The 17156-nt window shown below is 35.7% G+C and overlaps 1 protein-coding gene across 1 annotated transcript; it reads left to right on the plus strand.

Annotated features, from left to right (window-relative positions):
• Nucleotides 1-4145: 4145 nt before the first annotated feature.
• eif5 (eukaryotic translation initiation factor 5) lies at nt 4146-16705 on the plus strand. The gene is made up of 12 exons (XM_051644635.1): nt 4146-4220; nt 4491-4726; nt 5268-5547; nt 8660-8741; nt 8831-9003; nt 10540-10651; nt 12014-12135; nt 12312-12473; nt 12597-12758; nt 12948-13112; nt 16061-16201; nt 16338-16705. The coding sequence occupies exons 3-12, from the start codon at nt 5476-5478 to the stop codon at nt 16434-16436; spliced, it is 1290 nt and encodes a 429-aa protein (XP_051500595.1). The 5' UTR covers nt 4146-4220; nt 4491-4726; nt 5268-5475; the 3' UTR covers nt 16437-16705.
• Nucleotides 16706-17156: the final 451 nt, after the last annotated feature.

A 17156-nucleotide genomic window follows, 5' to 3' on the forward strand; every position in this document is an offset into this window, starting at 1 on the left:
AATTATTAATTTAATTGAAAACCTACTTTTTTGAACTCCTCCTTTTTTATTTTTCTCAGATCATCTTCAGACAATGCTAATCAAAAGTCTTTGTGAGCTTGCAGTCTAAACTGAATTTAACAACACCAAAAAAATATGTACCACCAAATAATACCAAAAAACACTTTCTTGTTGTCATTTTCAATCATTCCATTAAATTTACTAAAATTCAAAAAATTACTCTATAGTATCGCCTCTTTAAATAATTCAATCTTACTCACAAACTTGCGTGTTGATTCAGTCTAATAAATCATTCAACTGAATGAATGGAATCACTCAGGGCTATGTTAACCAAAAGCATTGTTAGCCCAAGTTGCTCGTAAAGACCATTGGTGCCTATGGTATCTACGATCAACTTACACTAACGATGCTTTTGGGAAACACAGCCCAGAACATTTAATAAATGAACATCTGACTCACTGCACTGCATTTCTTTACTCTTAGTCATCTCTGACTTCAAAATAACAAATGTTCGGTATACTATCCCCTTAACTGGCACTCCCCTTTTTTAGTATTTACCAGAAAATTACATTTTCAACTTGAAATGGTTGTTACTCTTGAGTGCTTGGGACTAGAGACCTAATGTTGGTCTCTTTTTAAAGAGAAGATTATTGTGCAAGTGAAATCAGTTAAATTAATTAAAAAAGTTATAGACATTTAAGTTTATTGAAATGAAAATGCAATGCACTAAAATTGTATTTAATTTATTAATATATATTTAACTTGTGTGTGTGTGGTGGCCAAAAAAATTATAGAAAATTAAAGCCATACATCAAACCAAATTGTGTCGCAAATTTCAAGTAAATAAATTATAAAATACCATATTTATCAAACATTTACTAGGCGCAGTATGCCAAAATTGAAATTAGAGCTCCATTGGTGCAAGAGTGAATAAAACTAATTTCAGAAATTTTTTTAAAAACTAATTTCAGAAACACCACTCAAACCACATATGAGGACACACTATTTTATTGCAAAACATTATATAAAATGTATTACAGATTATAATTGTATCAATGTTGAAAATAATTATTGGTCATTGTTAGTTCATGATACCCAATGCATTAACTAATATTCATGAACAGAATCTTATTGTACACTGACTACAACAGTTAAAGGGATAGTTCTCCCCAAAATGAAAATTCTCTTATTTACACATGCCATCCTAGTTGTGTATGACTTTCTTTCTTCTGCTGAACACAAACAAAGATTTTTAGAAGAATATCTCAGCTCTGTAGGTCCATACAATGCAAGTAAATGATGGTCATAACTTTGAAGCTCCAAAAAGCATACAAATGCAGCATAAAAATAATTCATAAGACTCAAGTAGTTAAATCCATGCCTTCTGAAGTGATCCAATCGGTTTTGGGGTTTTATAGTACCCTGCCTTCACAAAAAAGTAGGAGAATTTATATAAAGCTATATCATCTGAAGCGATATGATAGGTGTGGATGAGAAACAGATCAATATTTAAGTCTCAAGAACTTACCTCATTGATGATCGATAGATCTTGGACTCTCTTTGAACAAAAGTAAAAGCAGCAGAGTAGAAGCAGCCACTGAGAGACTTTTCATATTAAAACACATATAGTACTGTGCAAACGTTTTAGGCACTTGTGAAAAATATTGCATAGTAAGGATTTCATCCAAAATAATGCCATAAATAGTTTTCATTTATCAGTGAACGTCATACAAAGTCCAGTAAACATAAAAAAGCTAAATTAATATATGGTGTGACCACCTTTGCCTTTAAAACAGCACCAATTCTACTAGGTACACCTGGACACAGTTTTTCTTGGTTGTTGGCAGATAGGATGTTCCAAGCTTCTTGGAGAATTCACCACAGCTCTTCTAAATTTTTAGGCTGTCTTAATTGCTTCTGTCTCTTCATGTAATCCCAGACTGACTCAATGTTCAGTGGGGGGCTTTGTGGGGCCATGCCATCTGTTGCAGGGCTCCCTGTTCTCTATTCTTTTTGCAAAAGGAATGTTTGGAAGTTTACAGTTTATATTTCCTATTGACACACTAAAGCTGAAGATAAAAATAACCATCTTAAGACAAATGTTTTTGTGAAACATTTTATGTGCCTAAAACTTTTGCACAGTACTGTATGTAATGTGTTCATTTTAATTTTTAGCCTCTACATGCAAACTAATGCTTTATGACCTTGGTGTGTAAGTGGCGATATAGCGCTGGAATTTATTTTTTTAATGTTATAATGAATGCTTGTTGCGGCTGTTATCAGTGTCGTTGAGTGACAATGGGCGGCGGTGTTCTCTCATGCACTCAGAAGCGTGCTTAAATTGGTCATCAAGAATGACTATTTATCAAAAGATTATTTGACATTATCTGCACATAACCTAATTAATGTTCATGAGTTTCACCATTTCGTGATGTCAGCCAACAGTTTTTCATGTCAGTTTATTTATTATTATTATTATTAATGCTACGGTAATATAACACCAAGTATAATATATATAAAAAATATATTATATATTTAAAAAAAATCAAAATATGAAAAAGTTTGCATCATCACAGTCAGTGAAAAGGGTCCATTGGAAGTAGTACTAAGACCAGACAGAAGGCAAACTTTGTTTCCTTTGATGTTAGAAATTTAAGATATTTCCTTTGTTCATGAAAGAAAAAGGGCTTTTGTCACTGTCCCGTATAACAGTAAAGCATTTGAACCTTCAAAATGCCACAGGTAATCCTGTGGAAGCACACTGGCTGTTTGTCATCTGCTTTCCTCTCCAGTGGCCTGCATCATTATCTGCTCTGCCAGGAATCTTTTGTTCCACAGTAGCTTGAAAACACATCCAGAGGATTCACTCTGTGTGCCATCCACTGTCCATAGGCATTTGTGTTGCTTGGAAATTTCTATGGAAAGGGACGCAAATCTAAAAAAACAAAAAACAAGTCAATTTGGTGTAAATCTCTTTCTCTTTCTCTCTCTCTCTCTCTCTCTCTCTCTCTCTTACACACACACATACACTTCACTAAACTTTTCAACTGTGTTCTCCATACCTTTTGACCAATGCATTTACATGACTTTTTTTTTTATATATATATATAATTTTATCGAGATTGCTCTAACAAAGGGCAATTTTTAGCCAATTATATATATCTATAAGAAATAAAACAAGGATATAAATTCTCTAGAATTGTTTTATGCTTTTTAGGAAAAATTAAGGTATCCCAAAATTACTAATCTACAGATGAAATAATGTAGTTTGTAGGTTTTTTATTTTTTTATTTTTTATTTATTATTCAAATAACCTTAGGATTATAATTTTCTTTTGTATAATTACAAATATTAAACATTACACAGCAGGAAATGTATAACATTAATAATAATAAAAAAAAAAAAGGAAAAATAAAAAGTGCCAGGAGAAGGTAAAAATAGAAGCAAAATAAAGGTATAAAATACATATATAATTCAAGTAATTAAATTGAAAATTTCACAAATGTTTAAGGTCTTTATAGCTTTTTTTTATTTTATTTAAATAGTCTCTAATATCGTCAGTGTATAGGTTTACTTCAGTCAGTAAAACCATAAAGTTGGGGTTTTTATTAGTGAATTTGCATTTATGAATATGAAATTTAGTCAGGATAGAATTAGATTAATTTTTCATGTTCTTTTGGATAATTGATGAAGCCAAAAATTACATTTTCCCACAACAGTGAAAAAGGTCTTAAACGCTGAATATTTTCATTGATATATATATATATATATATATATATATATATATATATATATATATATATATATATATATATATATTATTATTATTATTATTATTATTATTATTATTTTATTATTTTTTTTTTTATTTTTTTTTTACATTACCTCACCGTGTAACTGAATGAATTCAATGCCAAAACAAATGTATTCATGTTTCACTGTATCATTATCATCATCTTTTTTAATTTCTGTAAACAATAACTTGCTGGATAGAATCTATGTATAAGTTTACAAATGTATTTATAAGTAACACGCTTATAAGAAAACTACTCAGTGCAATATGATTGATAGAACATTTGACAAATAGAAAATAAATCAGACAGGCGCAAGCCAATCAAAACATTAGTTAAGAGAAAAGGGGCGGGGTTAGTATGAAGTCTAGTTAAGCTTGGAAGTCACGCGGTCTTATTATGCGCTCATTGTGGCTTTGAGTACGTGAGGTGAGTTAAACTTGTTGAAAACAAAATGGCACAGTCCTTGTCGTATTGTTTTTTTTTTTTAAATTCTCATGTCGTATTTGGCTTAAATAAGTGTATATATATGTGTACTCAAAGTGAGGATGTATAGCGTGCTAGCTTTCTAGTAATCCTGCCATATGTTAGCTTACTAGCTATAGCACGTCAGACGAGTTAGCAAGCGACAGCATTCATTTGTTGGTGGTGTTAAGTAGTAATCTGCTTGGTTTGCTTTTTAATGCTGATTTATTTCAGATCCTCTTCATTGAGGGCGTCGTGAGTTTTCTCCCCAGGGTTTATCACTCTGCTTCGCAAGGTGTAACCCAACCCGCCAGGCACCCGCCGAGTCCAGCCCTATCTAGCGGTTCAAACTAAACTGAACTATCTTAAACCAGAAGTTCACCTCTTCTCAGGGCGACCAGCGGTGTGTTTATGTCGTTGTTTTGTGAAAACGGCGAGTACCTGGACGACAGGAGCTACGGATGGGAAAGGTACGTTGATATTGATGTTTCCAATGTATATTTTTCTCTCGCGATTGCGGGTACTCTCGCGTTAGTTGGTATGTGAACTCATGTGTGTAATGTGTGCATATCAGTCTTAATGTATTGTATACTGCACCGAATAAAATGGCGTCCTGTTTCCATTTCTCCCATGGTGTGACGCACTCTGCAGCATGGGGTTGCTCAACTGCGGCCTGTTTGGGGTTGCATCCCATTGCCATGCAGCCACATGCTTGATTATTGCACCTAAATATCCTAGAAATGATATAATCGTCGTTACATACGCAGTAATTAATGATTATATCAGTGTTTACAATCCATTATAGCATATTAATGGAGTAGATTGTAAATTGTTTCACAGAACATGAGTAGCCTGATATCACTAAGACAGGTGTTCATAAGAGAGAAGTGGGCATTCATTTAACATCAGCCTCGATTTCCCTGTCTGCTGTTGTTGATACCAGTTTTTAGGGATGTAATGGTATCAAATTGTTTCTTAATCATCCCTCTCATTTTGTCTTCCATTTCACAGTGCTATAGTGCAGCTGCCGGAACCTGTTTGGGGGGAACTTAGTCAACGAGCTCGAAGCCTGGCGCCTCAGTGGCCGTACCCTTTTCATGTCAGAGACAGAGTACTCTTGCATTTGTTTATGTCATCCCCTCCTCTCCACACAGAAGATACCAATAATAGCCAATTCAAGATCTTCTCGTCTTGCTGATAAAACATACGGGAAGCCAAAATGTCCATCAATGTCAACCGCAGCGTGTTAGACCAGTTCTACCGCTATAAAATGCCCCGTCTGATTGCTAAGGTGGGTGTTTATTAATGTGGCCCATGCACAACAACAACTAATGTTTAGTACCAGTGTCTGTCTGAGATTAGTTGTTTTAACTAGGGCTTTCAAGCAATTAAATGTTTTAATCGAATTCATTGCATATATATAAATATATGCTGAGAAAGGCCCTGAAATAACTGTCAATGTATAATGATTAAATAGTTATAGTTAAATAACTGTAAATATATATATTCTAACTAAATATAATAATTCAGATAATTAAAATGCATTACTTTATTGTGGCAGAGGAGTAAATCACTGATAAGACAATACAAAAAGTGGAGGCAATATTTTACATATTATTGAACATAAGCCTATCATTGCCCTCCAATCCATTTTGCAAGTGAATTCGTCAATCTGTCAGAGATGGATTTATTACAAGTGCTTTTCAGAGGATGTGTCAATGTCAGACGGATGCTTTTAGAGCTTCTAACTCTGGTTGCTTTGCATCAAATGCAGCGTTTTTGTGTGTCAAGAAAAACACATCTCGAGATCCCTGCATTCAGAACTGCGCTCCATCCAGCTGTGTTTGAATGCAAAAATGCTTTCTCATCTCGTGCTGTCACTAGTGTCAAGCAAGACTGAGTTTGGTTTGTTCTCTGTACAGCTGCGTGTTGCCTAAACAGCTGGAGTTTCACTTACTGTCCCCTAGGGCTGTCAGCTGTTCTGAGAAACTAAATTTGAATTTTCACCTTAAATACTACCAAAAATCTCATTAAATTCAAATTTTAAAGTCACCAAATTTTTAAACTGACGTTGTTTCCTAAGTCCACATGAAGGTGCAACAACTACATATAAATATGTATAGTGTTACATTATTACAAAGAACATTCCTGGCTATTAAAAAAAAGTGCATTTTATTTTAAACTAAAGTGCATAACAAAAATAAATAGATTTAGCCAGTACATATTCTCAAATGTTTAGTATAATGGGGGGGGGGGTGGGGGGGAATCTTCAGTTCTGTGTTAAGATGGTGTTGCTCTCAGTGCCACAGTACTACCCCAGACTCAAGCTTTATAATAAGTAATACCGCAGTGTTTTTCATTCATTAAAGTTGTATGTACAGTAGCAATATTCCTATATAGTTGTGGTATTCGGCTGAACTCGGTGGTTAAGCGGCTCAGACTATTATCCCAGGCAGGGGCTGTTCAAACAGACACCGTACAACAGAATGAAACTGAACACGAGGATCTCGAGACACACATTTCCAAACAAACTTTCCTGACAAAACGTTTTTAAAACTAGGGATGCACCAATACCACTTTCTCTTCCGATATCGGAAATCTCAGTATCGGCCGATACCGATCCCAAGCCGATACCAGTGTTGTTTTTTTGCATAATCAGTTTAGAATATCTTTACATTATTGTGTGGAACTAATTGGGATTACTCTTTAATATGTAAAGAAACACAAACCTCTAACTACACATTATTTCAATATAAATGTATAGCTTATTAAGAAACACTTTATTATTAACTAGTATACTAGATAATGTAGCAGCAAAATTAACAGTAGAAAAGAAACGTGTTTTATTTTTGCCTTTTTTTTTTTCTAAATTTTTAACTTGTATATGGACTTTAAAGATTCAGATCTCTTTTTTTTTTTTTTGTTCAATTTAGTTGTAAGACATCAGTCCATTTTTCATTCACACAGTTATTTTTTGGAACTTATTTTTGGAAGTTATTAAATTGTAAACATACTGATGACAGTAATAATAATATTAATAATAAATTGTTATTATTATTATTATTATTGACTTAATTTGAAATATAACAGTAATATATTTAAATCGTGCACTTTTTAAACCCTCATGCTTTTATTTTGACATTCTAAACTCTCCAGGAAGTCCTGTATGTGTGTGTTTGTAGGCAAGTTCACAGTAGTTTAATTCGCGTCTTATTCAGATTCTAGTAAAATGCACCTCCGGTGCCGTTCTAAATGCATATTATAAGTGAACCGAACTATTGAGCATCTACATCTGAGATGCTGCTCTTGAGTAACCGCTGTGAAGGCTAAAAATAGCCACGAGTGCATCACCAGCCTGTGCGTGAGTTTGTGTCAACAGAGCAGCACCGTTCACTAACGTGTGGGTGCTGCGCATACTATATATTTACTTATTAAACAGCCTTTTGTGATTCACAGAGCTATCGCACGTCTTCAAGTGGCTTTGAATAAAATGCACGAGTCATATGAACTGCTTTAATGGTGTTTTTATGGTTCTTTTATGTCATTTTTGGAGCTTGACAGTAACGAACATGACTAACACACAGTATCGGATTTGGATCGGGCTCGTCGGACCGATACCCGATCCGTCTAAAAGCTTCAGTATTGGAGCCGATATTGATCCAGGTATCAGATTGGTGCATCCCTATTTAAAACATATTGCTTAATCTCAGAAATGCTGTTTAGAGAGCAAGACGCAACGGCCAAAGACCGTTGCCTCAAAGGGGTCGTTCACAGCGAGCGCTTTTGCATTAACACATTTCTTTCAGTAGTTTTTATATGTAAACATGTTAGACAGATGTCTTTGACCATTTCCCCGCATTTTGTAGTTTATTCAGCGTCTCGTGAAGGAGCGTTGTGTTTTTTAAAAAACATTTTTAGATGTAGTTTAAAAGAAAAATGCGTCTCGAGACACCAGTGTTTGTTTAAACTGTTGCGCTGCATTTAGCCTTTTTAAGCACAAGATTTAGTTTGGTCTGAAGTCATCGTCAGTGCTTGGCACACATCCAAAATTCAAATGCACAGTTTTAGTAATCGAAAATGTGTTTTAGCTAAATTTGACATTCAAATAAAAATTTTAGCAGCCTTAAAATTTAAACAGGTGGTACTTTAAGCTTGAATTGCTCCAATGTTAGGAATATTCCTTATACAGGACGGCGACATGTTTGTTTGCATAAAAATTTTTTTTAACATGTTATTTGTTGTCATGATTACACAGAATTAACGCGTTTAATTGGCAACCCTAGTTTAAACCATTGGAAAAACTTTTGTTAATCGGCTTTGGCAATAATTTACCTATCCCTGTAATTATGATTGATCCACACCAAGGTTTGGGAGACCTAAATCATGTTTCTTTTTCTCACCAGGTGGAAGGCAAGGGGAATGGAATCAAGACCGTCATTGTCAACATGGTTGATGTTGCCAAGGCTCTGAATCGGCCTCCGACATGTGAGCGTTGCATTTATTAGCCATTTAACAGATTCTGATTGGAGTGTGGCAAAATTTTCACAAGACTTTATGCTATTACATCTGTTTAGATCCCACCAAGTTCTTTGGTTGTGAGTTGGGAGCCCAGACCCAGTTTGATGTCAAGAATGACCGCTACATTGTCAACGGATCTCACGAGGCAAACAAACTGCAAGACATGCTAGATGGATTCATTCGCAAGTTTGTGCTGTGTCCTGAGTGTGACAATCCTGAAACAGATTTGGTAAGTAAACAAGCAATCCTCCATTTAAATGTCCATTTTTCAATTTTAAGATTTGAATTATTCAGTGAAGATAATATACTAGGCAATGAGCCACTCAAGGCTGTTAGTTAGTGATTTTAATAATAATAGGAATAAACAATTCTTCTGCCTTGTAATATAGTTAGTAAAGGCTGTCTACACAGGGTATCCATGGGTCATTAAAAGGTATTAAATCAATCTGGTGAAAAATAAGGCCATTGAAGTCTTAAATTACAATACAGAGTTTTTTTCTTTTTTTTTACATTTCCCTCTTTGGGTCATAAAGTTGAAAGAAAACCTTACAAATGAAAACCTTTCACGCCTTGCAGAGAATAGAGTGGGCGTGTGGTTTTCACGTGTACGTTCAGTGCAAAGTCTTTCTTGCAAGTTAGTCCACTGTCGACCATGTTTGTAACACTCTCGGGAGACTATTACCATTCATGCCAGTGCAGCTCCTATTTACTTGAATGGGGGAACACTGAAATCTCAGCAATGGTTGGTCAAGATTATGATCAAAGAACATATTTCAAATCTGACAATACTGGTGTTATTTCAACATTAGCACATTCTGTTGAAGCTTATGCAGACCGTATAGGCTATTTGTTTAATTAAATCTCAGCCTTTTATGGTTAAAGCATCACACTAGAACATATCACAATTTTAATCTAATTGATTGTGCATTTATACATTAATTTCATCCCAAATATGTCAAAATCCATGACATTACGCATTTTATAGTTAATTCCGTTTTTATCAATGGATTCTGCGATTCCGTCCGTGTTTTTCACAACGTCGAAATCATAGGGCCCTACCCATAATACATAGAACATCTCACTTTGACCAAGGCCAATTGATGAACATCCAAGTTCTGGACAAAATTGTGAACTGGGTGTCCTTGATGCACTGTTGAACTGGTTGCCCTCTTATGTTTTTGTGTTATATAATGTGCTGAGTGTGCAGGTCTCTTTAGGGTCACCCACATAGCCTGTATGTGCTGAGATTGTTTTGCAGGTGCAAAGAGAATAATGGCAGCGTCATTAGCTGTTTACATGGCCACGTTCAATCTCTCATGGCCATTTATTGTTAAAGTTCAAAACCAATAATGGAGCCGTTAACAGAAGGGGCTTTGTCTAAATTTTTCAGCAAAAGCCGTTGGTTTATTTGCCACTTTCATTTCTGTGCAGTACAGTACTGTATGACTTGCAGCTATTTTGCATGGTCTCAGCTGGCCTAGTTTGTCTCATGCTGCAGTCTTCTTTGTAGCCTTACTGTAAGGCTCTCCACCATAAATTAGAAATAACACACAGGCCAAAGCATACAAAAGTCTCTCCACAGGTTTCGCTACAGAAAACTAGAGGTTGATTGATTATGAGAGCTGTAATTTGTCTTACAGCTTTTTAAATTTTGTCCTAGGAAGGATAAGGAGCTGCATTTGCAGCCTGTTACAGTTGCAGTAAACAATATAAAATGTAAGGTCTTTATCATACCTTTTTTTTTATTTTTATTTTTTTTTTTTAGCACATTAATCCCAAGAAGCAGACCATTGGAAACTCCTGCAAGGCCTGTGGGTACCGAGGCATGTTGGACACCAGACACAAACTGTGCACCTTCATTCTCAAGAATCCACCTGGTAAATGCAGGGACAATGATAATGACTGTTTATTCTTGAGTAGTGAAAAACAATGAAATTATGAACATATTCATGTCCTAATACTGTATCCATTAACCCTTTAAGCGAGGTTGTTAAATATTTCCTGTTTTAGATGCGTACCCAAAATTAAGGGCTTATAACTTGACAAAACATGGAGGGTATTTTAAAGAAAATGTTTCAAATTTTTTAATGATATGGATTATGATAAATTCTGAGACTCTCAGCCTAAGAAACTGCTGAAAAATCACACACAACTTTTTTCTTGTTTTTCTGATTTGACATTATATATCTTTGGGTGTAATTAAGGTAGCTCCGAAAAACTTTTGTTTTGTTCCCAATCATGTTAAACTGTAACTGAGTAAAATTTGGTGTTGATACGACAAAGCAATCAAAAGTTACAGTATTACAAAAAATTATCCTAGTGTCCAAAAACATCTCCAAACAAATAAAATTAAGTAATAATTGTATTACACATGCAAACACAATAATGACTAAAGGTTTGCACAGCATGCAGATAGGATTTTAGTAATGAGATTTCACAGAATGAGGTTCATTCTGTGCCACTGGAGTCATCATTGAGTCTGTCATGCACTTGGCACCATCTCCTGGTAGCCATACACTGATCAGCCACAACATTAAAACCACCTGCCTAATATTGTGTAGGTCCCCCTCGTGCCACCAAAACAGTGCCAACCCGCATATCAGAATAACATTCTGAGCTCCTATTCTTCTCACCACAATTGTACAGAGCGGTTATCTGAGTTACCGTAGACTTTGTCAGTTTGAACCAGTCTGGCCATTCTCTGTTGACCTCTCTCATCAACAAGGCGTTTCCATCCGCAGAACTGCCTTCTAAGCTTTAAAACGATACCTATTTGTGTTGGTCAAGACTTTAGTTATTAACATTTTGATAATTTTTTTTTTTTGTATGCGGTCCCACCTGCTAGACCATCTGCTTAAAGGGCCTGGTAACCTAGAGGTTCCAAAATCCATTTGCGCTATCCATGAACTGGAGAATTAGTTGACCCTCTGTTACTATTGAGTTCTTGAACAAAGCGCCTAAACCCAGACTGCACTGGGCTGCTGTCCCTGCAATAACCCAACCCCAATGCCACATGCAAAAGTAAACCCCTGACACACTATTAAATCAAAACTGTTGTGGAAAGAAATCCAGATCTATGAATTATTTTTTGTGGGATGTGTTTTTGAGTAGCATTTGCTATAGTGGTGATGCAAACACTTTGATCTTGTGACTCCTGACATAAACAGGCATGTTAATTGAAGTTCACAAAGTGTCCTATTGCTGTTTTGTTAATGTCCTCTCTTATCCTGTTGGAGCAGAGAATGAAAGTGGATCTGTGAAGAAGGAGAAAGAAAAGAAGAACCGAAAGAAGGACAAAGAGAATGGCTCAAGTGGGGGAGAGGCTGGTAACCATAATGACATAGATGCCCCTGATGCTGTGGTAAGTGCTGGTTTGAGAGCATCTTCTACAATGAAGATTCTTTCAGTCTGAACGGTGTAGGATATCAGTGTGACAAAACTTAAAGCTTTTATTGGCCAGGTTATTAGATATGCTAGTACTGGCACAGGACTTTGGTGTCTGGAGTGCTGGTGTTGAATGTGAGTTTGTCATTGCAGGATGGGGATGATGATGACGAAGACTGGGCTGAGGAGACCACAGAAGAGGCCCAGCGTCGCAGGATGGAGGAGATCAGTGAGCATGCCAAAGGCCTCACGCTCACAGAAGACTTGGAGAAGTCTTTGGAGGAGAGGGTCAACATATTTTACAACTTCGTGAAGGTGTTTGTCTAATCTTACTGGAAAACTTGCAGAAGATTGTCTTGGTTGGGACATTTGATTTGGTTCATTTACATAGCACACAATATGCTTATCCAGTCACTGTCTTTGTCTTCCTTTCTAAAGCAAAAGAAGGACTGTGGATCGATTGACTCTGCAGATAAAGAGATTTTGGCTGAGGCTGAGAGACTGGATGTGAAGGCCATGGGTCCTCTCATCCTAAGCGAGCTGCTCTTTGATGAGAACATTCGAGAACAGATCAAGAAGTACAAGCGCCACTTCCTCAGGGTATGTCCCCTGTGCTCTGTTTGTGTTTTTCCCCAGACATCTGAAAACATTTGTAATGGTTAGAAAATGAACCAGAGGCACCAAATGCAAAGCTTATTCCTGTTGGTAAAACACATTGCATTTCAATTGCTACAAAAAAAAAAAAACGTTGTTTACGTTTCTGAGCGATTAGATCATATCTGTCCACAGTTCTGCCACAACAATAAGAAAGCTCAGAAATATCTGCTGGGTGGATTTGAGTGCCTAGTGAAGCTGCATCAAAGTCAGCTCTTGCCGCGAGTCTCCGTTATACTCAAAGACTTGTATGATGCAGACCTGGTGGAGGAAGATATCATCCTTGCATGGGCTGAAAAGGTAACCTACCTACACAACACACCACTATATAGGGCTGAGAAAAAATAGTTTTTCTGATGCATCATGATCTTTGATTTGAATGACCTTGAAAATTTTAAAATGCTAAGTTTGATCTTTAACTCTAAGCAGTAACCCTGTACAGGGTGAGTAAATCCCTCGCATATGGACTGCAATATTTGTGATTAGCCAGTGGCTGGTAAATGTTCAGATTTCCCTCACGAGTGATTGAGTTGTATAGTGGCCAAAGGCGAGATTCCTGCAATCCATTTGTCATTGAATTGTCTTTAATATGCTTTGTTCTTTACACTCAGTTGATGATTAAAATTTTTATTTTATTTTTAAGTGTAATTTTAATCAAAAATAGCACAGATGTGGAAGAAGCTTTCGTTAATGTGCGCTCTACCAAAACACTTCTGTGACACTCACTGAACTGCTGGTATTCTGAAAGAGAATGTACCATTTTAGCACCTGTTCTACAAATCAATGTAAATAGTACAAATTATGCATGTGTACAATAAACGTGTAACAAAATACATATGCAATATATTCTTTATTTGTAATTATCAACACATTTCTAAAAAAACTCTGTAAATTCAACTGGACAAACCAAGAATTTTTGAGCCCGCAATTTTTCACGCTCAAATTTAAAAGTTCATAATTCACACATACTGTGGCCAAATGGCAAAAATTGGTCTAATTTTTCAGAGAACCTGCCAAATAAAAAGACTAATAATATTGTATATGTTTATAATCTTATGATAAATGGATAAAAAAAATATATATATATATATGTATTATTTATTTATTTTTGTACTAAATTTGTAAACATGTAATTCTGGTTCTGTTCACTCTACATCACTTTGAAAAGTCACATTTTATTCCACTAGGTGGCAGAAAGCACTAGAGAATTTTTTTCTCTCTTACATTCCATCACAATATACAGATCTAAAATGTAGGTGGCTCTCTAACGCATTTTAGCCCTCAGAGATATGCTCGTCCATCGACATTCAGTCTAATTTTCAATTCAAGCACCACCCTTGTTGTGGACTAGAAGCTAAATCTAGGTTTCATTAGCTGAAATCCTCCCCTTTGCGACGATATGTAACATTTTATCATCAATAGTCAAACATATTTTCTGATGATTTGTTTTGCATGCTTTTCCTTCTGGATGGCATATTTTTTTTCTGGACATCCAAGATATAATATTGGATTATTCAGCCAAGCAAGCTCACAGACAGGTAAACTCACTAAGGTTAAAGCTGATATAACATTTTTGCCTATTTGGGGCAGCAGTGATCGGCGCATAAAAGAGATGTTTGTATTTGATGTCTTAAAGCAATCAGATTTCAGTTTGTGGTTCTTTTGAAAATCAGGGTTAGAGTTTAAGGGGTTAAAATCGCAACATGGTCTTGCACGATTATCAAACCTTAAAGGCTGCATTTTGAATTATAGTATGCATTTCAGTGCTTCAGTCAACGCTGTGTGACCAAGCGGTGCCCTCTAACGGTCTGGACTGCAATATCCATTATCTGTTATAGCACGATAGAATTTAGAAGGGCGTTTTGTTCCTTTAGTTAAAACTTTTTCTTTTTCCATGAAGTGGTTGACATTTCCATGAAATTGCCCAACATATGCATGTTCTGTATATGATAGAACATTACAAATTCATACCATGCATTTAAAATGTGAATTCTGTTGTTTTCAGCTACAAAAACAAAAGTGCAAAAATGTTTTGGAAGTACAAAATAACCTTTTGTCACAACAGTTATCATGCTATGATATTATTTTTTTTATCATCTTTTGATCTTCACAGTGGCTGGTTCTCTTTATAAAATTTAGCCTGTCATGTGTTCAACAGATCCAATCCATGTATAATGGGAATTATTTTTTGTTAGAACAATAAAAAAGCTTTTGTACCTCTTAGTACATTTTTAAAGCATGATTCTTGAGAGTGATCTGATGACAAAATAAGGCAAGTGACAAAATATCAGTATCAACATATCGTTAAAAAAAAATATATGTATCTGTATCGGCCAAATGTTTTTATATCTGTGTATTCCTAAATATAATAATATATGCAATTTCAAGACCTCATATTTACTGAAGGAATACAAGGAAATATGACAAATGGTAAACTAATGATAAAGAATTTGTAAAATTCATATTTTTAAAATGTACCTTTTAACAGTAGAAGGTCCCCTGTATTATTAGCAGCTTTAGCTGGGGGGAAATTTATTTTCAAAATGTTAAATCAACGTTATAACTAAAATACCCGTATGAATCGGAATCAAATCGAGAGCTTGTGAATCGAAAACGAGAAATCTATCAATACCCAGCCCTACCATTATACCCTCTAGACTTTCTAAAATGACATGTAAACTGAATTCACACTGCCACTGCAAGACCTAATGCTCAGATTTGGCATTGACATGCATCAGATGTTTATTAAAACATCAAAAACATCTGCATGACTATACGGAAGTATTACCGTGATTGGTGATTCGACTTTTGTTTTTTGATGTCTCTCACATCTGTAATATTAATCACTCTACCCTTATCGCTCAATCGTGGCACACATTACATGTATCTGTCATGTAACTGGCACAATCCTGAATTAAGAGGAGAATTGAATCAGATTTCAGATTATTATCGGTTTTGGAACCACATTTGAAAGTGGACCAAATCAGATGCCAAAAAGTGTTTTGTGCTGATTACAAGCATGCAGCAAAGTCCAGTCTATACCTTTTGTCTGTGGTGTAAAAAAATGAATTGGTTGATGGCATAAATGTAGCCTCAGGTGTAGGGCAGATTCGGTTAGTTACCAGTTGCTAGGCAACACTTGAACTGTCATTTAACCCGTGTGTCCAAAGGGGATGTGTTTCAGTACATTTTGTCACCAGCATACTGCTTGCTAAAGCCCAATCTGATTACTAATGTTTCTACTATAGGTCTCTAAGAAATATGTGTCCAAAGATTTGGCTAAGGAGATTCATGCCAAGGCAGAGCCCTTTGTTAAATGGCTTAAGGAGGCAGAAGAGGAGAGTGAGGGCAGTGAGGAAGAGGCGGAAGACGACAAGGACAATGTTGAGGTAACAATTAAGCTGTTATATGTTCTGTTACCGGACTTTAAGAAAATTAAAATTATATGGAATACAAAGTTTCAGTTTCTTTAATCAGCATCATCATTGAAAAGGGCAGAAATTCACCCTTCCCCCTTTTTCCCAGGTGGTATATTCCTCCTCCGCCCGTGAGCTGAAAATGGAGACCACAAAACCTGAAAAGCCAGACCATGAGGAGGAGGACATTGATATTGATGCCATTTAAAGATAAAACCAAAAAGCTTAAGTTGCCTCTTAATATATTGCTATGCTTATTTTTGTGAGATGCATGCCTTGTCACCTCCATTGGCCTTCTCTTCAGCTGAAGGCCTGGGATAGTGCTCTGCAGAAAGCCTCTTATTTTAGTCTTCTCACCAGCTCTCTTGATGAATTGTTGCTGTTCTTATGCATGGATTTCTTAGATTATAGGGCATTTAATGCACATGATTTCCCCTTGTATTTTTGCAACTAATAAAGATTTGCCTGTGAATTCAACCTGCTGTCCAGTTGATTCTAATGCTTTTACTGTTTAATTAGTTAGCATGGGTGTGCTGTTTCAGGTATTTAATTTAAAGTAACATTAGTCTCGGAGCCTAACATTTGTCTGTCATTATAAAGTCTGTATGGTCCACTTTGCAGCTTATAGCCAAAAACCACCATCTTGGAGCGGAAAAGTCTGTCTTATACAAAATGACCAACTACACTTAGTATGTGTTTTTTTTTTTTTGTTTGTTTTTTTTTTTATGTTCAGGGGTGTGAAATCCATACCATATGAATTAGGAACGTCATAAAATGATCAGCATGTTATTTTCTCAATACTATTTTAAAGACATTAACATTAGCCGACATTTACATCTGAAGGCTAATTTGTGTGCTTATGTAGTCTGGCATAATAGCTTTTGGAGATACCATAAGGGGTGATATAACATTTACTGTACTTAAAGGG

The sequence above is a fragment of the Myxocyprinus asiaticus genome, chromosome 19 (genome assembly GCF_019703515.2).
Source record: "Myxocyprinus asiaticus isolate MX2 ecotype Aquarium Trade chromosome 19, UBuf_Myxa_2, whole genome shotgun sequence".
In the NCBI taxonomy this organism is placed as follows: domain Eukaryota; kingdom Metazoa; phylum Chordata; class Actinopteri; order Cypriniformes; family Catostomidae; genus Myxocyprinus; species Myxocyprinus asiaticus.